The sequence below is a fragment of the Pholcus phalangioides genome, unplaced genomic scaffold (assembly GCF_987345545.1).
Source record: "Pholcus phalangioides strain wild (caught in Gottingen) unplaced genomic scaffold, Ppha-v1.0 ptg000015l_1, whole genome shotgun sequence".
In the NCBI taxonomy this organism is placed as follows: Eukaryota; Metazoa; Arthropoda; class Arachnida; order Araneae; family Pholcidae; genus Pholcus; species Pholcus phalangioides.
This window is the reverse complement of record NW_028301608.1, coordinates 95975662-96002870: the sequence shown is the minus strand read 5'-3', so window position 1 is coordinate 96002870 and position 27209 is coordinate 95975662. Positions and strand designations below refer to the sequence as shown.

General features: G+C 36.8%; 1 protein-coding gene across 1 annotated transcript; it reads right to left on the bottom strand.

Moving 5' to 3' along the window:
• Positions 1 to 638: 638 nt before the first annotated feature.
• On the bottom strand, positions 639 to 21408 carry LOC149077108 (uncharacterized). The gene is made up of 3 exons (XM_089242347.1): positions 20312 to 21408; positions 19276 to 19858; positions 639 to 770 (listed from the first exon to the last, which is right to left on the bottom strand). Exons 1-3 carry the CDS (start codon positions 21406 to 21408, stop codon positions 639 to 641), a joined length of 1812 nt encoding a protein of 603 aa, XP_089098473.1.
• Between the last annotated feature and the right edge of the window lie 5801 nt (positions 21409 to 27209).

The following is a 27209-nucleotide window of genomic DNA, read 5'->3' as shown; positions in this document are numbered from 1 at the left end:
ATCAATAACAGAAAGAGGAGGAGAGAGAGAACACCTAGAACCTCCTAAATAGTCTTGCAGCCTGATAGCGAGAACTGTTGAACTTTGGTTAAACCTTAGCTAAAAAAAAACCTTTTGAAGAAAAATAAAATAGATAACATTATCCAACCATAACGAATTTTTTCCCCTGCTGTGATATTGGTCCATTCCGTTCTTTGCAAAAGTGATAACAATACCCGAATGATAACATTATCTGTCATTTTAATAATTGGCGTTGACTGTATTTTTCAATGTCCATATGAAAAAATTACTTTTTGAAGTCTTGGAAGTCGTAAGAACCCATTAAGACTTCTTGGGTTGTGCGCACTGAACATTTCCATAATTACACATCTACGACAACAACATTCACATAACAAACTTTACTATGAATGTATAAATAACTATAGACTATATAAGCAATATTGTAATTCAATTCAATACATGATAGTTGAGAAATATATTTTCCCCATCTCTAAGAATATAAATACTACAGGAAAAATTAAATCTTTAATAATATCATTTGTGTCAGGAATTTCTACAAAAATAACGAAAATAAATCTTCCGTTTTACGTCGAGAGAAACGTTACTTTGATATGAGTGATCGATAGCTTGGTTTTCTTTCAAACAGTCATCGATACCATAACGCCATCAATTACAAGAATTGACAACGGTGGAGGTATTACGATAAGATTCGCGCTGGTGGAATCGAGATCATACAGGATGTTCCTTTGTAGAGAATATTTCCTTTCCATCTAAAATAACATTAAAAAAAAGGACAATGGTAATAAATAAAAGTGTCACAGCTGCTTTATTCCCCCCTTCCTTTTGTTTCTTTGAAAACTCAATGTATCATATCATGTAAATAGGCAATATGAATTCAGCAGAGGACGCGTATACCGATTCATTTCAGACTTTAGATTGTGATACAAAACCCACCGAAGTAGAAACGACGCAGCCGTTACGGAAATCGTTAGAATTTCTACGGCGCCTAACGAAAACGCCATTTGATGATAACAATTTCTGTGTATCGTAGTTATACTTCGGAACGCCTGAGAAATTGGACCTAGTCAATATTTGTATTGAATGTCTGCTCGAATCCACTTGATATTGCTCGTATATTGGTCTATTATTCTGGTCGGATGAACTCCGCCACGAAATAAATTTAATGAGTTCTTCAATTTGGAGAGAACGACATTTTTAACGCATGCAACTTACGGATACAGTGTATAACTTGGTTGATTCGAACTTTTACGAACGCTTCTTGAGTTTTCTATCGAATTTAATGTTGAAATTTCTTGTTTAATTCGATTTTTTTTTTCGGAGAACTCGTAGTTGGACGGAAAGTAATTACGGTTTTTGTACTAGAAAATTTAGTTTGGAAAAATTATAAAGTGTTGGCCACAATTCAATTATTACGTCAGCAGATTTTTAGCAGTTTTTGACACCCTATCTCGCCCACATCCGTAAGCAAAAGTCGGCAAACTCTGACCGTCCGTCCCTCCCGTCAGCAAAAGTCGGCAAACTCTGACCGTCCGTCCCTCCCGTCAGCAAAAGTCGGCAAACTCTGACCGTCCTCCCTCCCGTCAGCAAAAGTTCGTCAGCTCTGTCCCTTACCTCCTAACGCACTTTGGGAGCACTTCAAGAGGGATGGGGCACGATCCCTCTATGCCCCCCCCCCCTTTCGATGTTTAAAAAATTATTTTTTTGATGCAAAAATAGTTTTGAAAACGTAAAGTATCAGATGGAAATACCTTTACACGTTATTATGACGAATTTCTGTTAATTTTGATGCTATTTGAAGGATAACTCGAAACATTCATTCGACCCACCCTCTAAGCCATATATGCTAAACCCAAGTTACTCGTGCCACATTCTCAGTTCTCAGATCATTATTGAAACGTATCCACATATTTTGTGGACATCACAAAATAACAAAAACGCACCTAATATGGAAAACATTCTTACCTGGCAGAAAAACAGAAAACTAGTGTTGTATTTTCTCTCTAGGAGCTCTTATTACACTGAAACTGCAATGAACGATGCAACAACCACAGGTGGCATTACAGTGGCAACAAAAATACTAGCACTCAGTGCTTGCCTTTCGAGCATTTTTTAAATTGGAATTATTCCTCTACGACAGGCGATTGATGAGATAAAGGCCACATTATCACTTACAGGACACCCTGTATATATCTTTCACTGATGACAAATATAACAAATTTCAAGCACGTCGCCAAATGTTCATCGTGAAACCATATGTGTTTGTGTTAGATCAGTTATCCGTAACCAGAATTTTAAATCAGAGAAAAAAAAAAAACTGGCCAATATTGATCGATAGATAAAAGTATATATTCTCAGTGGAAATTAAACTCGTAACCTCTTGCAACGTAAAGCCTAACAACTTTTTTTTTTTACAAGCGAGATACAGTAACTCAAGGTTTTTCGCCAATCCCCCAAGTTTTTAATCTTCTTAAAACACACTCTAAGGAAATGAATCGATTGTGAAGCTTTTTATTTTTATCCGTATTTTTCCTATGAATTTGGGAAATAAAACAGGAAAATACATAAAAAATAGGGAGAAATCTCCTTCGATGGCAAATAGAAATTCCTTGTCATGTATGTCTGTTTCGTTTTTAAAAGCATTGTAAGTAGCTTTGAAGCTTAAAATATTGAGAGTTCTCGAAGCATATGGAACACTGGGTATATATATATATACGACTTAACACGCTATTGGAGATGATGTGTTGAGGAATGTTTACGAGAAAGAGAAGTAATCGAAGTACATGATGGTGATGCTTTTTTTTTTTATCAATCCGTAAAATGAAATTACTTCTTTGACGGAAAAGAATTTGATATATTTTTTTGTTGGATAAGCTACAAGTATATCCTAGCATTTTAAGGAATCCTAATTATAAGGCATCACAAAAGTTTGGGAAAAAAAAACACACACACACACACAAAATGTTGTTCATATTTAATTTATGTGTTCCGTACCATCTGCGACACGGTCCTTTGTTAATATAATGTTACACCGGACAACAATGGAATTGCGTCCCATATGAAGATATGGAATTCCGAATGATTTTAAACTGCTGAACACGAATATCATCATGAAAAGTTCTAGCAGCCTTTTCTGGAAATACCAGCATGTAAAGTGTCGATGAAGTGCTTTAACGAGCGGTGTTTGTGGACAACATTGAAATTAGCGATATGAAAATATACAATTCTGAATGGTTTTTGTTGCTGAACACGGATATCACCACATGAAAACGTTCTTCTGAGGATGACGTCACTCTCCGCTAACCATACGAAGGTTTTTAACAGCTGGCTGATGCGAAGATAAATAATTAGGAAAGAAAGAGAATTCAACTGCCCTTGGGAGGAATCGAACCCACATCCTCTCACTTGCCGGATGAGCGTACTACACTACAGAGGCATCTTTCCTTATAGTTCGAGTGCACTGAATGGGGCCGTACAGTATATTGAACGGTCGGATCTTCCTTAGGCCACAACTGATGATACCGCCATCAGATGGCGACTTATCCCAGGATGACATCACTCTCTGCTAACTAGTTTCTTTATTAAAAAATCATCTTCACATCAGCCGGCTGTTAAAAATCTTCATATGGTTAATATAAATCCAGCATATGGTTAGAGGAAAATGAACTTATTCTGTGAACTTACTAAAAATGTCAAAAAAGCAGAAGGGGGCCCTCAGCCACATTCGCAGGCGTAATACGGCTCTTTCTATCAACAAAACACTCATTTTGTATAAATTGATCGTACGTCTCACATTACTTTATACAGCTCCTGCCTGGATGTATGCTAGAAATCCTAATATTACTTCTCTTGAACGTTACCAAAACGTAACACTCCGAAGTTTTACCAGATCCCCCCCCCCCCCCCACTGGTTTATCGGAAATAAGCGTATACGCAGAAATACCAAGATTGAAACAATTATAGATTATATCAAAACGCTCTCCAGAAACTTCTATGATTCTCTACACAACTCTCACTATGAGAGACAGAACATTTTCGTGAAATCTGCATTTATAATATCACCGATACTTTTGATTTAAAAAGCCTAAAAACGTTCTCGAGATGTCCAGACCCAATGTTCCGGGTCTCTGACATGTAGATAAATGATTGTGGCGGATTCTCTCCATTCTGCTACTGCCAGAACTGATATACTGCATATGCCATTGTAATTACCTCATGAATTACACATATTGCATTCCTTATTTTACCTCAAGTTGAGTATTATTCACCATTATCGTTTTTATCCATATTATCGTATTCATATAGTATTAATCACATCATTATTAACATTTTGCATCTCCAGTATCTTAATCATCGTATGGTGACTTTATTATCATTCATTCATATTACATCATATAACATATACAATTAGTTAGCATCAGTCATCAATACATGATACCCATTAGTTCCTGTGGACAGGCCCGTCATTTAGGGGGGGGAGGGGAGGGTAGGGGGGCCGTTGTTCCCCCTGGCATTTGAAAATACACTAAAAATGGTATATATATATATATATATATATATATATATATATATACAAATATATATATATACATACATTGAATACATGTGCTTTGCTCCTCCCTGGAAAATGTTTGCCCCCCCCCCCCGGAAAAGTTGAAATGACGGCCCTGCCTGTAAGGTTGCTGGTAACTCCCGGGGTAAAGATGTACTTCCAGCCACATTTGTGAAATTTACACATCATTTCTAAGATGGCGTGAGATGACGTTTGAATTGTCATCATCCCTATTCTCTTATACCAACCATGGCGTCAATGCACTACTGCATTTAATTGGCAGAGCGATGGTGAAGGGGATATATGAGATATACGAGTGAAGGTTCAAGTTTTGAAGGAGAATTACAGGCTTTAGATGTGAGCATCAACAAGCCTCTCAAAGACTATTTGAGGAATGATCGAATGGATGAGTTCCGATGATAAAGAAACTACAAAAAAAAAGTGGTGCCTTGAAGAAACCTGTACATGAGGAGTGGAATTCCGTTTCCGCCGATCCTTCAAGAAGTGTTGCATCAGCAATGCGATGGACGGAACTGAAGATATCCTCTGGAAGTGACAATGGCGATGACAGCCCAGATGAAGATAAAAAGAAGATGCCGCACCCCCCTATTATGATCTAATGGATTACCATGAGCTTGGAGACTCAGAAGAAACGGATTAAAAAGTTTAAATCAATTCTATTATAAATTTCCGTAAGCTATTCATTTTGCATGAAATATAAGAATTTTTTTTCTCTGAAATGCACGGATTTTTTGGGGTCGGCTTATACACGGGTTTTCAATTTACTGCAGTTTTGGTGGTTCTGAAGTAAGGGGGGGGGTGGCTTATATACGAGTCGGCTTATACACGAGTATATACGGTACACGGTACATCATCCTTGGATAAGTCACCATCTGGTGGCAGTGTAACCAACTGTGAGCTTTGGCCCGAGTTATGTCCGACCGCCCATGTACAGTCCCGTTCAGTGCACATGGGCTCTTAAGAAAGATTGAGATTCGTTGTCTTTGTAGCAAAATAATAAAAAAGTAGATAGAACATTTACGAAGGTTTAGAGTCCAAAAATAATGCAAAGGAAAATACTACTACTAAACCAAAAATGCATCTCGTCCATATTCCTCTGCGGAACTTCTAACGAATTGGTATATGTTGGAATGTGTGTACGTATAGTTAACCTTCCGTGAAGTTTGTTTCTGTGTAATACTTATTATATGTAGTGCTGTCATCTGCATTCAATTTTTTAAACTATGTTAATTTGTGCATTTCATCTCTTTCGTATTTATCTTATTTTTTTGAGAGTCAGTTTAAAATTATTTACGGCAAGTTTACGTCATGCTCATGAGCTTGAAGTACTGTAACGTACACTAAATGTCTTTTTAGTTCCTAGGAGCGAATTAATTCATTTTACATTGATAGCTGTGGAAGAAATTGTTTTGGTTTCCGAACGGACTTCAGGAATGAATCAAGTTCGTAAACAGAGAGTCAACAAACAGATGTCTACATAAGAATACTCAACCTAACAATGAATAATTCGTAATGTCTACATAAGAATACTCAACCTAACAATGAATAATTCATAATGTTTCCATCGTAATACCTAACTCTAAAATAAATAAATCTATAAGGCATGCAAAACAATACTTCCCTGAATAATTAATTGAAAGATATTGCGCTCCATATTTGATCGTAAACAATACATTACTCTCAACAATTTTTGAAAAATTTAACACTTCGCTCAACGATGTTTGGAAACTGTAACACTTCGCTCAACAATGTTTGGAAACTGTAACACTTCAATGATCAATGTTTGGAAACTGTAACACTTTAATGAACAATGTTTGAAAATAAAACTCAACAATGTTTGAAAATAAAACTCTACTCTCAACAATGTTTGAAAATAAAACTCTACTCTCAACAATGTTTGAAAATAAAACTCAACAATGTTTGAAAATAAAACTCAACAATGTTTGAAAATAAAACTCAACAATGTTTGAAAATAAAACTCAACAATGTTTGAAAATAAAACTCAACAATGTTTGAAAATAAAACTCAACAATGTTTGAAAATAAAACTCAACAATGTTTGAAAATAAAACTCAACAATGTTTGAAAATAAAACTCAACAATGTTTGAAAATAAAACTCAACAATGTTTGAAAATAAAACTCAACAATGTTTGAAAATAAAACTCAACAATGTTTGAAAACGAACACTTCAATGAACAATGTTTGAAAACGAACACTTCAATGAACAATGTTTGAAAACTAACACTTCAATGAACAATGTTTGAAAACTAACACTTCAATGAACAATGTTTGAAAACTAACACTTCAATGAACAATGTTTGAAAACTAACAGTTCGCTCAACAATGTTTGAAAACTAACAGTTCGCTCAACAATGTTTGAAAACTAACAGTTCGCTCAACAATGTTTTTTTGAAACTGTAACACTTCAATGAACAATGTTTGGAAACTGTAGCACTTCGCTCAACAATGTTTGAAAACTGTAACACTTCACTCAACAATGTTTGGAAACTGTAACACTTCAATGAACAATGTTTGGAAACTGTAACACTTTAATGAATAATGTTTGGAAACTGTAACACTTTAATGAATAATGTTTGGAAACTGTAACACTTTAATGAACAATGTTTGAAAATAAAACTCTACTCTCAACAATGTTTGAAAACAAAACTCTACTCAACAATGTTTGAAAACTGACACTTCACTCAACAATGTTTGAAAACAAAATTCTACTCAACAATGTTTGAAAACTGACACTTCACTCAACAATGTTTGAAAACAAAATTCTACTCAACATTGTTTGAAAACAAAATTCTACTCAACAATGTTTGAAAACAAAATTCTACTCAACAATGTTTGAAAACAAAACTCTACTCAACAATGTTTGAAAACAAAATTCTACTCAACAATGTTTGAAAAATCTCCACTCAACAATGTTTAAAAAAACTCCACTCAACAATGTTTGAAAAAGCTCCACTCAACAATGTTTGAAAAAACTCCACTCAACAATGTTTGAAAACAAAAACTTCACTCAGCAATTAATTGGAAACAGTAGTCTATCAAAAATCGATTCTCAAAATGATTCGTCACTCAACAGTAGACTCAATGCTTCACTTAATAATGAATTATGTCCTACAAAGTGAATTTCGATAAATATTTTAACCCGCTTATTAATAAGAATGCCATGCAAATCATTCATTCCGCAGAAACATTTTTGCGTAATTCTTCACTCAACAATGATTTTTTAAACTTAACTTTTTACTGGAAAATTAAATTTTGCTCAACAGTGAATTCTGAATCCTATTTCATTATCTCAGTTTTATTATCATCAATTATTTATATACCAGATATAAAGCATGGATTAAGTAACTTTAAAAAGCAATTATGGAACAAAGAATTCACAAAAACGCGGACGCCTAATAAATAGTTATCGGAATCCATCATAAAACTAGAAAATATTGTTCACGTTAATATGATTTAGAGCTAACAGAAAATTCAGTTTTGTGTCTTATAACTGAGTTTGAAAACAAGTAGCAGCTCAAGAACGGAAGGAGTCTGAGAAGGAACGAAGCCTTTCTTTTCAGAGAATAGTGACGTTGTTATGCTTCCTCACAATGCCATTCATTAGTTTCTTACCCTTGGCTATCACGAGAAGACAGAGTCAAGGGTTACCGCATATTTCTTAATAATCTTGATTAGAAAATGTCCCCTTCATTTAAAGCAATAGACGATAAGAGAAAAGCGTGCTCGAGGAAAGGAACCCTCTATTATCCATCATTTTTACTAGGGCCGAGATAAGAAAACGAAACGAACCCGCGGCTTTTCTCTGGAATTTCTTAAGAATTTCCGCGATTTATGAAAAGTAATACCCGATGAAGGATAATTTCTTCTACAGGTATCGTATTTAAGCGTGCTTTCTCCGCATCGATTGGAGGTTATGCAACCATAGAACATTCCTGATAAGAACGAACTTTCGAACAAAAACTAATTTAGTTTTATTCCTAGGTATTGACATGAGCGGAAACCATACGCACACGTGAGCACGCACGCACACACACACATAATACACTCACACAATAAGGCGTATGACTGCCTCGCCACTATTTTGTTTATATACAGGGTGGTTATAAATAAACTGAAAGTACTCATACGTATGTAGCGCCCCCGAAATTTGGATGAAATTCGATGAAATTTGGTATATGGAATATGTAGACCATGCGGAAAAGAAAGTTTCAATGAAAAAAATTAGTTCACTTTTTGAGCACTAGGGGAAAAAGTGGCACTTTTTTAATCGTATTTAATTTTTTTCCCATGGTCCAAATAACGTATATACCGAGTTTCAAAAACGGGCGCTACATAGGTCGCAGTAGTGTCAGTATAATTCAACTTGAGGCGACCACCAATAGACAGCGTCTTCATTTCCAGCCCATCTCATTAATGACATGAATGAATGAACGCCAGGGTCTCTGCTACCGGACTTATCCCGTTGCCGAGATCTCTTCCAGCCCAGCTTCGTGGCAGAGTCTGGAACAAAGTGAGTGCACCAAACAGTCTGAGCGTGTAGATAGTGTTGTGTCTGATATTTCAATGCTGCCATCTATACTTCAAATTGTGAGTGAAGTGTAATGATTGAATATTTGTAACGTTGTAGGCCTGTTGCTCTCTGTAGCGGGACTTTTTAACGGGGAGATCGGCTCGCATTCGCGCCTTGAAGTTGGGAACCACAGAAAACCAACTTCAGCCGACCACCACTGTGGCGACGGTGGGGTTCGAACCCGGATCCCCGCGATGCGAGTCCGTCACTATGACCACTCGACCACCACAACGGCAACTCTCATTAATGGCAGTAAATTGCAATATACCGATATGGCCAGAATTGGTGTTTGGTGAAATAGTGTAATTCAACTGACATTACTCAGCTTGATTATACTGAAACTACTCCGACTTATCTAACGTCCGTTGTGGTGAATATATTTCATTAAAACTTGGTATATACGTTATTGGGACCATGGGAAAAAGATAAATGATATAAAAAAGCGCCGTTTTTTCACCTTGCGGTCAAAAAGTGAACTAATTTTTTTTATTGAAACCTTCCTTTCCGCATGTTCCACATATCCCATATCCAAAGTTTCATCAAAATACCTCCATCAGAATGGTGGCGCTACATACGCATGAGTAGTGTTAGTTTATTTATAACCACCCAGTATTTCGCTGGAAATATAGTTTTCCAGGCTATTTCAGAATAAAGCTGGGTTTTCCTAGGAATAGAACTTTTGCGCCGTGTGAAGCGTGGAAACGCTGATTGGTTAAAAACCTGAAATTCAGATTTTCTTTGACCAATCAGCATTTTTACACTGCGTGCACTGTAGAAACCTGCTCCTAGGAAAACCCGACTTCAGGCATCAGTTAACAAATTGTGACACCAGCCAGAGTGTCTATTGGTATAAAACACCTTTTAAGCTCCACTAACTTTCTGTGCCACCAATAAGATGCGGGCAAGGGATTCTCTTTGTCAATAAGACGTAACCATGCCGAAAAGCCTCGAATCCTGTTTGCTATATATTCAGCACCTAATAATGTGAAATCAGTGAATTAATTGTTTTCTCATCTAAGCTCGTGGACCTCCTGAAACCTCTCGAAGAGCCTCCGGATAAGAGCTACTGATGTAAAGTATTTTACTCCAGAAGTAGTGGTTGTACAGTGCAGTGCATACTAATAGTATTGTACATACTGATTTGGTATGCCTGTCAGAATACGAGGGCGCATGAGTGGTTCTGCTACATCGTTTGGGATTTGAGACTTAAGCAATTAAGTGTATCAGTAACTGTGAATATGAGTTTAGGATACAGTAGGTGCAATTAATACACGTCTGGTACTAATCTAGGAAAAAGTAGAGGTAAATAAACAAACTACATACAAATTTCATTTTTACTTAGAAAAAGTTGTTTATTTACGTAAAACACGAGGATTTTCACAATGTGTAATATTCGATTAAGCTGGGAACTATATAAAAATGCAGGGAAGAAGAAAGACTTTTGTTTTGGCAAATGAAGACTATTGGGAGAAGATAGATGTGTCTTCCGAGGGAACTACTGTATTACTGCTACTACTTAACCGTTCATGCATTCCGTCAGCATTCCTCTAAGGAATTGGTGCATGATGGAATGTGTGTTGTAAGTTGTGCGGCCCCTAACGTATTTAGGTTGCCAGAGTTGTGATTGTTTCGTGTTTTATTGATGCTGTCAATTAACTTCTATGTTATGAAATGGAAATGGCAAGTGCGTGAATTTTCGTGTTATGAGAGTATCGTGTTTAAAGTCAGCTCGCTCTCTGCGGAGAGACTTTTTCAAATGAGAAACCGCTAGGTAGGACACCACTACTTTAACACTCCGGTCGCATCACCAAACAGCAATTTATTACCGTTCAAGTTTGGTCGGAAATGAAGATGCCATCTATCGGTGGTTGCCTCAGGTTAAGTATGGAAAACTTGTTATCCATGTATTTTCTCAAGATCGAACCCGCATACCTGACGGCAGTTTTTATGATGGTAGGCGAGCAACTTTCCACTGCACCACTCGGGCTAAGTAGGACACTTCACTACCCGACGCGTCCTGCACTTTTTCTTACATAGATATCAGTGTTCCAAAACGCCTGGAGATCCAACCAACAACTAGGTAGAACACTGCAATAATTTTGTATGTGTGATTTCATATACAAATATACAAAGCCACAACAGGCAAAATGTACAACGAAGTGGCTGAGAAACAGATGCCCATAACAAATATGGATCCCATATAATTATTTATATTATATATTTATATATTTCTAAAATAACACAATTTCCCACTCATCTTCTAACAGTTATGTTTATTTGTAGAGTCAGATGCACTGATTTTTCATTCAACCATTCTCCTGTGAGTAATAAGCCGTCAGAGATCCTAATACTAGTACACGACTCGTCTTTGTCAAAGTTTAGCCATCTTTCTTTAATTCGGGAACCCTGAAATGACTAGAATATTTGGCAGAGAGCAGCATGAAAGCTTCTCTCGAGTGCTAAATTCTCCACCATTCAAGTTATCTCAACTTCATTCGAAATCTTTGCCACTCAAATACGCCGTACTTAGTGACTTTATTATGAGTGTGTGCGTAAAGAGATGAGTTAGGTTTGAGATGCGCGTTTCATTTTATTTTATTTCTTATACTGAGGATTTTATTTTTAGCATTAAAGACTTTCAAACTTTAAACGAGAAAAAAAAAACCACAAGTAAAAACGTTCATCTCCGAAATTGTGAGAGTAAGGGATGATGATGAATTACGCCAACCGTCAAAAGGAATGAATTCTCAAGGGTCTTATTTAGTATGACATAGCCAGAGGAGACAAATGACCGCTTTCGTAACTGACCGATTCCCACTCCTGTCAACCTACGCCTTGATGTCACGAGGCAGGAATATACGAGTGCACACACACACATTTATTCTTCGTGCGTAAATAATCCCCATTAATATTCCTCCAGCCATCAGTTACTTAGGATGCACATTATCGTTGCATTCCGCTGGGTAATCAATCATTTTTTTTTTACTTCTAATTCTAAAGGTACGGAAAAGAGAGTGCATATGATGAAAGCGATAAAAACGGAGCAAGACTCGGAAATTAAACTTTTCTTACTATTGCGTGTGGTCAGAATTCTTTAAAAATTTAATATGGAAAACATGCTTTTATGTATATTAAAAACGTCTGCAGAAAATAAGTGCATCTTCAAATGACAAAGTCAGGAACGGTTCGTAGAATTGCGCGAAGCTTTTCTTACTTTGCGTTTCGTGAAATTGTTTCTACTATGTTAGTTTTGTTTACTGCACTGGCGTCTATGAGGGGAACTTGATTTATATTTTACTTCTACTAAAGAGACTAGACGTCTCGGTTTGAAAGACCTGTCCTAGCCGATTTTTCAGTTGCCCTAGGACAGTGGTTCTCAACCAGGGATCCACGGACCCCTTAGAGGTCTTTGGACCTCTCCAAAGACTCCATTGCATTTAAGGGGATCCGTGAGCTTAAAATTATTTTTACATTATTAGAAGCTATATATTATTCTGTTAAGAGTGCTGTGGCTTTAATCTTACTTTAAAAGGAGGTCAGTAGAGAGAGCAGTGAATTTTTCAATTATATACTTCTTTTATTAATGGCAAAAGCCAGGTGTAACATCGAAACTCGCCAGAAATCACATGAATATTGAATAACACTCAGTTGAAGACAAACAATCAAAATATTGTCAAGCATTTCTTAAGGGGGTAGGCACGTGTTCTTGGCTTCTCATTTGCTGCTTGTAAAAAAAATTCCCTGCTTTTAAGGAACATTTACTAGCTTTCTATTCACTTTAGGCACTGAATTCCCACCCCCCTCAAATTTTTGGAGACATTTTATTTTTACAATTCAATGAAAGGTTTTAAGATTTTAATTGTTGGTTATTGTGAGATCTCACAGTTATTTTTTTTCGAATTTTAACTTCGGCATGTAAATTTTTGCAAAAATCTTTCATATTGATCCATATTTTGTGCCACACATAAAATGTCTTTAAATCCACTTGAATAAGAAATCTCTCGTAATAGTATGCAACTCCTCAATGCTAAGACACACACAAAGTGTCAAGGCAAGATCGAGTGGTGTCTGATAACATGTTCCTCATCTAGCAAGAAACGTAATTTTTAAGAAAGTGCATTTTGATATAAAACATTAAGCATATACAGTATTTGTGATGTCTACCAGCAGTTTATAATAAAATATTTAAAAAATTTTTTTCTAAAGAAGGTAGAGCGAAAACTCAAAGGGGGGGGGGGTAGATAGATGCAGATCAAATTTTATAGTATCTAAAAATTCAAAATTGTATTTTTTGGCATGAATGAATGAACGCCAGAACTTTGCCACTGGACTTATCCCGATGCCGAGATCTATTCCAGCCCAGCTTCGTCGTATTTTTTGGCAAAATTGAGTGCACATACCTCCTTAAACAGTATCAAACAGACATAAGTCTTGTTCAAATTAATTCATTGGTATCTTACATATGATTGAATTTCATTCCATTCATCTCTCAAACCATTCAATGATATATCATCAAGACCCAGAGCTTCCAGTTGAAGCAACACGTTCATAATGTCGAAGCATTTCCTTCAACGATTTCAAGTAAATATTATGAAAACGGTACCTTCGTATAGATCTCGCCACTATAAATGCTATTAATACTCGCGCACTGTATGGTTGCGAAAGTCAATATACAGGGTGATTACTTGATTTTTCCCTCGCCGCTTTTTACTAGCGAGCCGTTGGTCCTAGAGGCATATACTTCCAATTACAAAAAAAAATTTATCCAAATAACGAGTAGAACTCAGATACGTCATTTATGTTGATGAACAAATTTCCTCCAATTTTTAAATTCAACTATTTCTGTGAATGTTGCAATTAGATTTTATTTGGCATCAGGACAGGCAGGGCAACAACTTTCTAATTGAATTTTTGAGGATAGGGTGTCCGTACTTTTTTATTTTAATAACTATACAATTATTTATTTTAATAACTATACAATTATTTATTTTAATAACTATACAATTATTTATTTTAATAACTATACAATTAATTATTTTAATAACTATACAACCCCTCGCAACGTGAATTGGAGTTCTATAGCTGGAGCTGTTTGAATGATTTTCTAATTGGAAATACGATTCTAGGATCTACGGTTCGCGAGTAAAATGCGGCAGTGGAGAATTAAGTAATTACACTGTATAGGCAAGGCGTTAATTAGCATTGTTTCGAAACCAAAAGTGCAAATGAAAACCACGCATTTCCCATGAAACGAAAGTGAAAATAGCCATATTGGTCATCAATATCATGACGCATCCATGATTAAACTTTGATCCCATATTTTTTCCATGTTCCGTACACATGAGAGAACCGTTTAAAAATAATTTCAAACGTATTAGAAATTTCGAGAACCGCAAAATTATAATAGGTAAAACCTGATATACATTTATATTATACATCAATGCTCAACCAGCGTGGCATCCGAAAACGTTGGAATCTCTGTCGGACTAAAACATAATTCTTGTTTGCCGTATAACTAATGGTCGGTAAAGCATTGGGAATACAAAATGTTCTAAACTTTTCTTGTAAAATCCCACGTCGCAGGTAATTGAAACAGGTCGGAGCAGCGAAAGGATGCAAAACACATTCAGACAGATCTCACGTAATTATCTGCATCAGTAAGCAAGCTGCTGGATTCCTTTTCGGTTTCGGTTCTGATTAATAACTTCAACATGTGTGTAAGTATGGTGTGTGTATATATATATATATATATATTTGGTATTTCGAGAATGTTCTACACGGATCTTGAGGAGAAATATCAGTTTAAAACCGGATCTCCTACCGGAGAGAATTACTTACTCTCACAACGAATGGTATCTCAACATTTAAGATGGTTGGAGGAAAGTAAGAATTAATCAAATCTCGCATTTCTTAGTTGTAATCTATTCGGAAACTATCGCCATACGCAACTGAACGCGCACAAAAGCTGTCTACCCCGAGCTTTTATGCATTAAATTACAGTTGATGGATGCACGCTCGCATGCATGCCGCGTTAAAATTTACGCAAATCAAACTTCTCGTTCGAATCGTGGAGAAATAACGCCATCACAGCTAATTCTATTTATAGAAGCGGCTAGCTTTCTGGTTCTCTTTTAGGAAAAATCGAAGGCATGTTTCCCCGTCTCCTCTGTTGCTTTTTTGAATACTTTTTAAACGAAACGTTATGATCAGATATGTAAAATCATTTAAGGTTGATAATTGGAAATGATGTTTATTGCGTTATCATTTCATTACAAGTAATTTGCGAAAATGTTTTTCGTCTTATCCAGAGATGGTATAAGATTGATCGGTGAATAAACTCTTGAATGCCACTGCAAAACGTAATAACTGACGAAATATATGGGGAAAAAAAATTAATTTTAAGACTCTCTTCTAAAATGGTTATTTATATCCCCATTTTTTTCCCGTTATATTCTTTGCTGCAAGTCTTTTTTTAAAGAAAATTACTTGGAAATATGCTTTGCATTCGTTTCTAGTAAAAGGTGTTTAAAAATTTTATACTTTTATGTAATAAAACTATTACGAAACTTTCAATAGTGTCATTTTTATGCCAAGAATGAAAATGCAACAGCTTCTTTAAAGAAATAATGCTTTCAACAGTGTATTTAAACGCATTCAATATTTTTTTTCAACAAAAAAATGCATGCAACAGTTCATTTCGAAAAATGATACTTGCAACGGTGTATTTTTACAAAAGTTGCTTGTAATTCAATAATTTATTTGAAAAAATTATGAATTCAATTGATTTTTTCCATAAATTATGAATTCAATTGATTTTTTCCATAAATTATGAATTCAATTGATTTTTTCCCCAAATTATGAATTCAATTGATTTTTTCCACAAATTATGAATTCAATTGATTTTTTCCACAAATTATGAATTCAATTGATTTTTTCCACAAATTATGAATTCAATTGATTTTTTCCACAAATTATGAATTCAATTGATTTTTTCCACAAATTATGAATTCAATTGATTTTTTCAACAAATTATGAATTCAATTGATTTTTTCAACAAATTATGAATTCAACACTATTTTTCAAGAAATTTACACTAAATTATGTATTCTATAGTTCATTTCAATAAAGTACTTACTCATTCAAACTTCATTCCAACGAAGGGTACTTGTAACGAAAAGATACTACAATTTATTTTTTTTTAACAACTATAGAATACTTGCAGAAATTTGCACCTTAATGAAATATACACACTTTTAAAAATTTATACCGGTATAAAACATGCAATTGCTTTTCGATAAAGGGTACACGTGTAAGTTTCTCTTCTGCGAAATGATAGTTATCTGTTCATGCCTACACAAAACTCAAATCATGCTATGAAACATTTTATCATTCGTGTGTGTGATCATAGTGTAAATATATAGATAGATAGATAGAACCGCTCACAACCCCGGACTGATGCAAAGCACCTTACTTCCGTTCCCTCAAAAGAGGCAGAGTTGTGTCGGAAAAGTAAGCAAAGATTTATAGTGGTGGCTTCCCTTGCCCCGTGCTCGCAAGTTTCGAATTACTCGCGTCGTTCTCCCCAGGAAGACAGCCATCAACCAATGCAACATACGAGCCATTTGACAAAAATGGGTGACTGAATCCAATGACTAGGGAGAAAAATTGCACGTGCGCCCAGTGGCACATAAGGGCCGGAGACCGCAGCCTGGGATTCCGAAAGAAATGTGGAAAAGACTTGTGGGCAAGAAAGAAGAGGAAGAAGCTGGCAAGTTGAAGTGGGAGAGCTTTGAGAATGATCAAAATACACAATACACAATGTATACAAATTACATATATACCGCGCCTCGACTGTGACGGGAAACGAAGAAACAAAGCCTCCGTCCACAGCGCTGAGCAGTTTTGCCTGACCTATTGCAGAACATGCAATATACACACACACACACACACAGAGAATTCACACAGAGCCTGCACTGCAACGGGAATAATCAAACAGAGCCTCCGTTGACAGTGCTGGGCATTCACATTTGAATTACATGCATATATTATTTACTTTACAAAAATTTCCCTTTTTTTATACCATTGGAAATGCACAAAAACATTACTGTATGAAGGTAGTATTGGGTACAAATATCACCATAAACTCATACAAATATATATTCAAGGTTACAAATTACTATCATACTAAAAAGTGCGGCGGGAACAATCAAATACAGCCCCTGTTCACAGTGCTGGGTGGCAGCGATCACATTTGAATTACCCACACATATTTACATAATATACGCTAATTACAAAATATAAATTCCCATTTTTATAATAATTGTTGATACACATAAACATTACTATGTACGTCACATATTCACAACAAATGCCATAATGAGCTCCTACTAATATACAAGGTTACTAAACCACCATCATACTATGAAATTGTATATACAAAAACATTCATAAATTATACAGGGTGTATTACTCAAATGTTATGGTTTAGGAGCCCAAGTGCGCCCCTCTATATGGAACCCGCATCCGTTTCAGATTCCACTTCCGAATCACTAGTGGATTGTTCACTACTTCCAGTTATTATCAAAATAGTTTCTTTATAATTTATCAGATAGCCCAAGACTTGTTGTAGTTTCCTCGTTGCAGATCTTTGTAAAATAATTTTCCGTTTCCACAAGATCTCTCGTCCGTTCGGTGGCGCCTGTAAATGGTATCCCTTTGTGTACTCACACTGTGTCACATAGTGTATCACGCTTCCCGGATGGCCGCATCTACACGTACTGGTCCGGCTGATTTTGAACCTTTGCATGTATTCACCGAATGGACCGTGTTCTGTGAGGAACATTACTATTTCTCTCGGCATGACTTCTTTCATTTTACCCACTTTTGGTATTACGTCGAAGACTTTTCTTCCAGTTGTGCATATTTGCCAATGGTGTTGCCATTTCTCTGACGCTTCTTGCAAGAGCAGATTTTTAATGTAGGATGCCGGTAATTTCATTAGATGGTTTTCATGTTGGTGTTTTGTAGCCTCTTTTGCGAATTTATCCGCCATTTCATTCCCCTCAATGCCAACATGAGCTTTCACCCATCGTATTGCAATCTTCCTGTGGTCCATCAGTGTTTTTCTAATGTCATGCACTAGGCTATAAGGGGATTCTACGTCTCGTATTGCCTGTATACATGACATGCTGTCTGTCTTTATAGTTGATTTTTCTGCACAATTTTTTGCATAACTGACCGCCATCCAGATTGCGTATAACTCTGCTTGAAATACAGTGTTGTTATTTAGCAATCGGCAGTTCCATTTGTCTGTTACTTCACCCATGTATATACTGATGTAGGCGGCCCCTACGCCATCCACGGTCTTTGAACCGTCTGTGAAAATAATTCGATTTGTTGATTCTTCTATATCTATGGTCAAGACCTGTGTTGGCAAAATATCTTTCACCGGGTGATACGTCCATGGTGGATGTTTATGCTCTACATCTGTAGGAAGATATGTTACATTGTTTATATTAATCTCGCGCTTTAGCCTTAAATTTGCTTTCTGTACTTCGTTTTCCAAAAGTATATGTAGAGGAGGATTGTTAGTTAATACTTGTAACGCACTGTTTGGTGTTGTGGAATAGGCTCCAGTGATGAATAGCAGAAATTTTCTTTGAAGAGAGTCTACTTTTGTTCTTAGTTGTTGTTTGGGATCACCGAACCATGCGATAACACCATATGCTATAATGCGGATGGCGACCACTTTATAAAGCGTATTTCTAATTTTCGTATTAATGCCCCATGCAGGACCAGCCATTCTTTTAAAATTTTGTAAACATTTCTGTGTTTTCGTGATCAGATAATTCACATGTTTGAACCATGTCAGGTTTCTATCAAACATTATTCCTAAATATTTGATGTTCATATTGTGTCTTATTGGATTGTTTCGCAGTCTAATGGTTGGTCTTCCCTTTTTGTGAGAAATCCATAAGTAATTGGATTTGGAGAATTCGATCTCTAAATTATTTTTTGTGAGCCATGTATCCAATAATACCATTGCTGTTTTTGCGTGCTCGGTGACCTTGCGGATTGTTGAATCACCAATTACCATAGCAATATCATCCGCATACACTTGAATCTTTATATTTTCTGGCCAGTTTTTCGTAAGTAAATCATTTATGACAAGGTTCCACATCATAGGCCCACTACAGGAACCTTGAGGGCACCCTTTTGTTTGAATTATAGTGGCCTCACCTTCATCCGTAAGAAGGGATATCTGTCTTTCTCTGATTGCATCAATCATTGTTCTTCTCACATTGTCCGGCATTGAGATGTTGAGAAGTTGCTTTACTATTGTTTTATGTGAAATGTTATTGAAAGCTCCCTTAATATCTATTGATATTAGGGCAACATCTTGTTTTTGGCTCTTAAATGTTTGTATGCTGTCATGAATCTTTGATAGTGCTGTCTCCGTCGAGAACCCCTTTCTGAATCCATGTTGTTTATCGCTGATCCACTTCGTTTTCTCGATGTAGTAGTTGATTCTTTGTGTCAGCAATTTTTCGAGAATTTTGCCGATTGTGTTTAGAAGAATTATTGGACGGTATGAATTGATATTGTTCGGATCTTTTCTTGGTTTTAGAAAAAGTATCAGTTGCCCTTTCTTGAATGCTGTAGGGAAAATATTGAAGCTGAGGCATTTATTGAAGAGAGTCAGGAAAAAGAACTTGTGGAAAGCATGTATACTTTTAATCAATGCGTTTGTTATTCCATCAGGACCGGGAGCTTTTTTCACATTTAGTTTATCAATTATTCTATTAATTTCTTGAATTGAGAAAGGTGGATCGTTTCTGGTATCAGTATTCTGCTTATTTCTTGACTGCATTACAGTATTTTCATTTTCCCCATTATTTTTGGGGAAAATTTCTTCTAAAATGTTTTGGGCAGCTTGCAAAGATGTTGTTGGATGATCAGGATTTACGAGGAATGTTTGGGGAAGAAATGAGCTTGTATTTGTGACGGTCTTGTATGCTTTCCCAAAAGGCTCCGTCGCTTTTTCACAAAATCTCATCCAGCCTTCTTTTTTTGCCCTGTTGATTTTATTTTTGTATAATGCAATTTCTTTTCGATATAATTGCTTTAACCTTATTTGAGTGTCTGTGTCATTTTCTCTTTCACACCTCCTCTTTAGTGCTCGCAGACGTTTCCTTTCTAACGTTAGTTCATCATTCCACCATGCGAGGTTTTGAATTGGTGAAGGTTTCACTTTTGGAAATGTCTGCTCACACATGTTAGTAATATAGGTCATTAGTTCCTGGCATATTTGTTGGAGGGTTTTGTTGTCTTGACATTTCCTCAAATTGTATTGTATTGTTTCAATTACGCTTTTTGTTTTCAAGATGAAAACCTTTAGCTTCCTCGCTGTTATTTTATATCGTCTCTGTGGCTTTTGGAAAATAGTCACATTCGTTTGTATATAAATGTATTTATGTCCGCTGAGAGTCACTTTCTCGTCCACTTTCCAAGATGTATTCAGTAGTGTTGCATGCGAGTTCGTAATAGTCACATCCGGCCATCCTTTCCCATAATCCGTCTCGAAGGTGGGAGGAGAATTACTATGGTTGAGAAAATATAAATTGTTCCTATTAGAATAATCAATGAGCTTATTTCCTCTAGTATCTGTTCTATGGTCTCCCCAGAGCGGGTGATGACTATTGAGGTCGCCGCACAACAATAAGTTCGCTTGTGTGGACAGTTTCAATAGTTGGTCCATTTCTTTAAGAACATTCTCAACACAATCTTTTGGTGAAGAGTACGCACTAGCTAATATTAGATCATGTTGAGGCTGTGAGATTCTAATCGATGTGATGTTGTTGCTCGTATGATATGTCATAGGGTTAATGTCTGGATTGAGCACCAGGATTGCCGCTTTCCCATTTCTGGACATCCATCTTTTCCATCTTTTCGGAAATCCGCGCAGTGGCTTCCCTGATATTCCTGGCTCCTGCAAGGCAATTATGTCAATCTTATCCTTGATTGCTGTATCTACAAGCAAGTTTATTGCCGCTCTAGTTCGATCTACATTTATTTGTAGTATTTTGAGATTGCCCATTGGAGATGGTGTCATTGAAGAGCATTGAATTTGCTCTTGTCGACATAATCTTGGGTGTTTTTCCCGTCTGCTATTTTGACCTGTTATCCGGGAGTTGGCTATTGCGTCCTTGATGTTATCTTGAGGCATTGTATATCAAATGTAATATTAAAATAGTTATATATATAATAAGCTACCTGACTTATATGTGTAGGAAAACGATGTGTTATCTTGTTATCAATTTTTCAAGTGTAACTTCAACTTGAAATTGTTCGCGACTGCCGAACTTATCACCTTTGCAGCCGACGAGTCTGTACATATCAAAGTGATTTGACCTCTATGTTCATCTATTCTAGCACTAGCAATGAGCTCCTGTAGATTGCTGTATTTTAACTGTTCTTCTAAGTCATTCATAACTTGCTTGATGTCCTTTTGGTCAATAGCGTTTAATGTCAGTTTAGATTCATTGATATCGGCATACTTATGCACGGTATTACAAGCTCTTGAGGTTAGATTTCTTTGGTTAGCACAAGAGATTCCTGCATATGTAGTACGACTGCTTCGAATTTCACTATGATTCTTAAGATGACAACGATTGTAGAAAACCAAGCCGGATCCAAATCTGAATGCCGAAGAGGCCTCTCTCTTATAATTCTGTTCCTCGGACTCATAGACAATATCACCCAAGAGGTTTGGATTTTTCTGATACATTGCTGTTGTTTTATTATTGAAAGTACGTCCAAAGTTCTTGTTATTTGAAGTTTTAACCCCTGCATATGTTTGCGGTTGAGGTCGGTGCTGTTTAAAACCATCGGTCCCTGGGCACACAACATATATGTACTGCCGGAGGCTTCGGTTGTTGAGTATAAATCTTTGGATGTTTTTACAGTCTTCTTTGGTGTAACAATCAACTGCCGTACCATTTCTAATATGTCTGATGTTGTGAATTTTTTTCTCAAATTTTTTTATAATAATTTGGTTGTTACTGTTACTTTGATGTGGTTGAGCCAATCTGTTCTTGTATAACAGCACTGAATAGATCTGCCGATTCTTGTTTTTCCTCTGCTTCTTCCTGTAGCTGACTTCTTGGTAAGGATTTTCCGTATTGGAAGAGATCTCGTCAAGTATGACATATGAAGATGAACTGTCATTCAATTCATCTACGTGATTTGATATTACAGAGTCCTTTTGTTGAGGAGGGGAAGGTATGGGAATTGATATCTGTGTGATTTTTTCAGAATTAGCCACAATGGGCAAATTCTTCTCTGCCGATTTTCTCGCAGTTCCATGTTGTTTTTCAAGGCATTGCCCTTGTGGTGATGGGAAGTCTGTTTGTGTCAAACCACTGAGTTCTTGTTTTATAGTCTCCTCGATCCATTCCACAATAGAATCTATCATAGAGTTGGTTTTTTCCAGTGACGCTGCAGGGAGGTTGTAATTATTGCTTAACCACTGTTCAAGTCTTGCCCGAGTTCCAACTCCAGAGATGTAGGTGTTGACAGCTTTAATACTAGTTGCAGTGTTAATTGATGTGGTTGCAGATGGAGATAATGTAACTTTCTCTGATTGTGGCAGATCATGCGATACTTCTGGAATGTTGGTGTTGACTCCAGCCTCTCTGTGAGTTTCTTTGGCGACATCTCTTTGTGGTTTTGGAGGTTGTTGTGGTGCTCTGTTGCGCATCTCACCCATATTGCTAATCTGCTGTTGGAGAAGTTTCTCGATCTGTGGTTGAGCTGAGAGACGGTCTTGGTGAGACTGAGTAAAAAAATGTGGTGTAGTCGAAGTGAGCGTTTGTTCCTGAGGAGAAGATATTTCTGTTTGGCAGAAGTTGTCCCTAGTCGATTTGAGGATGTTGTCTGCCCAGATATTGATTGCATCAATTATTTTATTGCTTCTTTTGCGTTGTTTAGCGGGAATGCAGAACCCTACATTTCCTCTGGCTTTATCACTTGTATAGGAGTTCAAAATTTCCCGAAGCTCCTCCAGGAGTACGTGTACATTTGGTTGGAGTGTCTTATGTGCTGAAAAATCACTTGAGATTGAAGTAGTAACACCCATCGTTTTTTGTGCATATACTTGTTGACCGTTGAGTTTGGATATGACTTCAGATGATGCTTGTTGAGAAGGTAAGGTTACAGAATTATTTTTACTCAAATTATCACTGGATTGCATTTCTGTTATCAAAATGGGCTTGAGGAGATCCTCAGAACCTCCTTGACCCCTAGATATGGCAAGGTTCTTGTCTTTTTCCTTAAGTCTTGATGAACTTCGTCTGACAGGTTTTTCAGCGGAGTTGGGTGTTTCTAACCGACGAGAAGTTTTTTTGGTATTCTTGATCTGAGAGCAAAGTTTGTCTTCATATTGAGTTTGTTTTTTCACCCCTATCTCAAGGTTCTCTTTTTTTCCCTTGGAGGTTTTTAAACTTTCTGTTTCTTGGGAAATGTTCATATTGGCAGCATTGTTCTCCTCACTCTTTTTCTTAACTTGAGACTTGACGTTTTGTTTACCTGAACTTTTCTTTTTTTTTCCACTCTTAAAACTTTTGGAATTTTTATGTGAAGTGAGGTTCTGTATTTCTGCTGACTTCTCTTGTAAGAGAAAGTGGCTTTTATCAAGTTTCTCTTTCTTGAAGTCTAAAAAGTCAAGCATTGTCTGAAGTTCCTTGTCGTTCCCGGTGTAATCAATTCCCTCTGGTAGAGAATCCATATAACTGCCTTCATCCCATGATTCAACTGATGAGTCCATTATTTTCGAAGGAAAGTGATTGAGTTGTTGGACCGTCGATGTATTTAGTGAGAGAGAAGTTCCTTTCGAGTGAGATTCAGGGTCACAAGATATGTCAGTATTTAGTTTACCAAGCTGTTTGCGCCGACAAGAAGGTGGTGTGTTTGAAACACCCAACTGACTTTGCGAATCATTGTAATTGAGATCATCAGTAGAGAGGAGTGTCTTTGATTCACTGCCCTGTTCCCCGAAATTACTCGCCATTTCTTCTACAGAGGAAGTCTGTAGATCATGTAGAGTGTTATTATTCAATACCATTGAGGGTTCAGTTTTCGTTTCCGTTGTTTCAAGATCTATGTTTTGTGTCTTTTCTGTCAATGGGATTTTCACTGCTACTTGACTTGTAAATGTAATCGGTTCATTAGAGGCATCAGTTGCTCGAAAGACTCTCCTCTGACATTCTGAATCTTCTATGCTGAACTTGAGCGAGTCTTGCTTTTCTAGTTGTTCATTATGCGCAAATGAAGATGTTTTCTGTATGTTGAAAATACCCATTTTATGTTTCCGTTTTATCAGCTCTGCTTTATTCGAAATTGATGTTTGTGAGTTGCAGGAATTCAGTTTGTAGACCACGTCTGACGTTGACGACGAAGATGAGAGGGAGCCAATTGATGAGTTTGACGACGAGATTGAGACATCTGAGTTTTCCGATGTTACTAAACGGGAGCTAATATTGAAGGTTTCATTGAAAGACCTGGCCAAATTTTTAAAGACTTGGTGAATTTTGGAGGCTTTCTTGTTGATTGGATGATCTCTCTGGTCTTTTTTCTTTTTATCCCGTTCATTGTGCTCGCTTCTCTCAAGATCTAGTATTGGATTTGACGAGTTCATGTCCTTATGGAATGGGTGATCTGTACAGTCTGGTTGATTTGAAGTTCCCACAAGGGTATCTTTTTTGTCCATGTTTGAATCAAAAGCTGGGATCCCTACAGGTGTCTTATTTGACTTATCCATAGTCAGTACAAAACTATTAACGGCACTACCAATTATGAAGAATATTAGCACATGAGAAACGTATGCGTGACCTGACTGAATGGTCACCAAATCAAATCCGTGCACAAAAATTAAAGTAAAATGTTCAAAAATGAAAATTCAGTACAAAACTATTAACACCATGAGAAACATATAAATATAATAAACATAATAATAAACTTATAATACCAATTATAAAGAATATTAACACATGAGACACGTATGCGTGACCTGACTGAATGGTCACAAAATCAATCCGTTCACAAAAATTATAGTAAAATGTTCAAAAATGAAAGTTCAGTCCAAAACTATTAACACCATTACCAATTATAACGAATAACCACACATGAGAAACATGTATGCGACTCGACTGAATGGTCGCCAATGAAAATCGTTCACAAAAAATTATAGTAAAATGTTCAGAAATGAAAATTCAGCACAAAACTATTAACACCACTACGAATTATGAACACCAATGCATGAGAAACATGTGTGACCCGGTTGAATGGTCACCAAATGAAATTCGTTCACAAAATATTAATAGTATAATGTTCGTCAAAAAACTTTTACCATGGCAAAAGAAAATCAGTTAAAGAAACAATTCCGGACGTCAAACACCAAACATGACAAAATGCAGTGGAAAGTCCAAAAACCATTTAAATGTATAATAAAACTTGTCACCTGGTTCGAAAATGGCGAGTCATACACACAACATTGGATTCTTTTTACAAAATCATATCTCCCCAATTAAAAGAGTTATGGCAACGATTAACAGGTTGAATTATAGCAAATGTTCTGGTTAATGATCTCTGCTATCAAGTTTCGAAAATCACTCACCCCTATCATGTCCAAACTGTCCTCAAATGTAGTTCACCTTCACCGCTTGAAAACCATTGGAGTTTATATCCGGAGTTTGTAATCATACCATCCACTTCGAACTACTTGGAATGTTTGAATGATCTTCATACCGTTTTGAAGCTGACATTCCCGCCGACAAATCAAATGAAAAATTTACACCGATTGTCACTGAAAATTTCCAGTCATTGATAGCGGAAGATGGTAACCGTCGCCCGTTGATCGCGACTGCACCGATATAGCACGTGTGGCATTAACAATATCCAAATTTTTTTCCTACATCACACCACCACACAACTCCACATATGTGAACCCCCACTCCTACACTTAATAGACAATAATTACGCATTTACGGCCTGCCATAACCTAATATTCACGTTTTAAAACAAAATTTTTAACGGAGCACGAAAATAAACAAACTGCCTCCATTGTGACTTGACTGGACTCCTCGTGTAAATATATAAATACAGTTCATCGGTCACCGTTGGGACAAAAAAAAAATTCTTTTGTAAAACACGGATGACCGTTAATCAGGGGTTCGAAATACACTGGTGTGCAAAAATTAACGAGAGAGAGACGAGGCGGTTTTTCTAATGTAACGTCGTGCAAAGGTGAGGTGTGCAAATCAGCACAAATGATACCATAAGTCCCCCCACAAGACATAAGAACGTGGGAAAAGTAAACAAAACTTTCTCCAAGGTCCTAAGAAATCCAAAGGACGAAAAGGAAATTTATTGAAAAATTAGCTTCGAGCACAATTGGACCGAAGACCGAAACGTCCTTGTCAGAAATGACTGTCAAGAAAAATTCTACTTTTAGTTGGGGATATGATCACCTCTGTCTGCTGTGCAGGACTTACATCCTCTGCCCATGCTGAGTACAAGGTTGTCAACGAGCTGTTGAGGCATTGCTGCCAATTTCTGTTGTATCGCCAATCGTTACTGACGGCTGGTAACGTGCTGCCAAACGTCTACCTAGAGTGCCCCACACGTTTTCGATTAAATTTAGATCCGAGGAATTTACAAGCCAATCGATGCGTTGAATATCTTCACTCTCCAACAGCTCTGCGACAGCCATTGTACGATGAAGTGTAGCGTTTTGTCCATGAATAGAATCTGAGGGTCCATAGAACTTCTAAAAACACGCACGTGAGGAAGGAGAACAATAACAGGCACCAGTGACTGAAACACATTGGAAGATGTGCAACTACCAAGCATGACACCTCCCCACATAAGACCTCCGCCACCTCGAAACCGGACCCACTTTCGATGATGTTGGAAGGGTTATTGCGTGTTCCCCGTTCTCTCCAAATATGTATGCGTCCTGAATCACAGGTC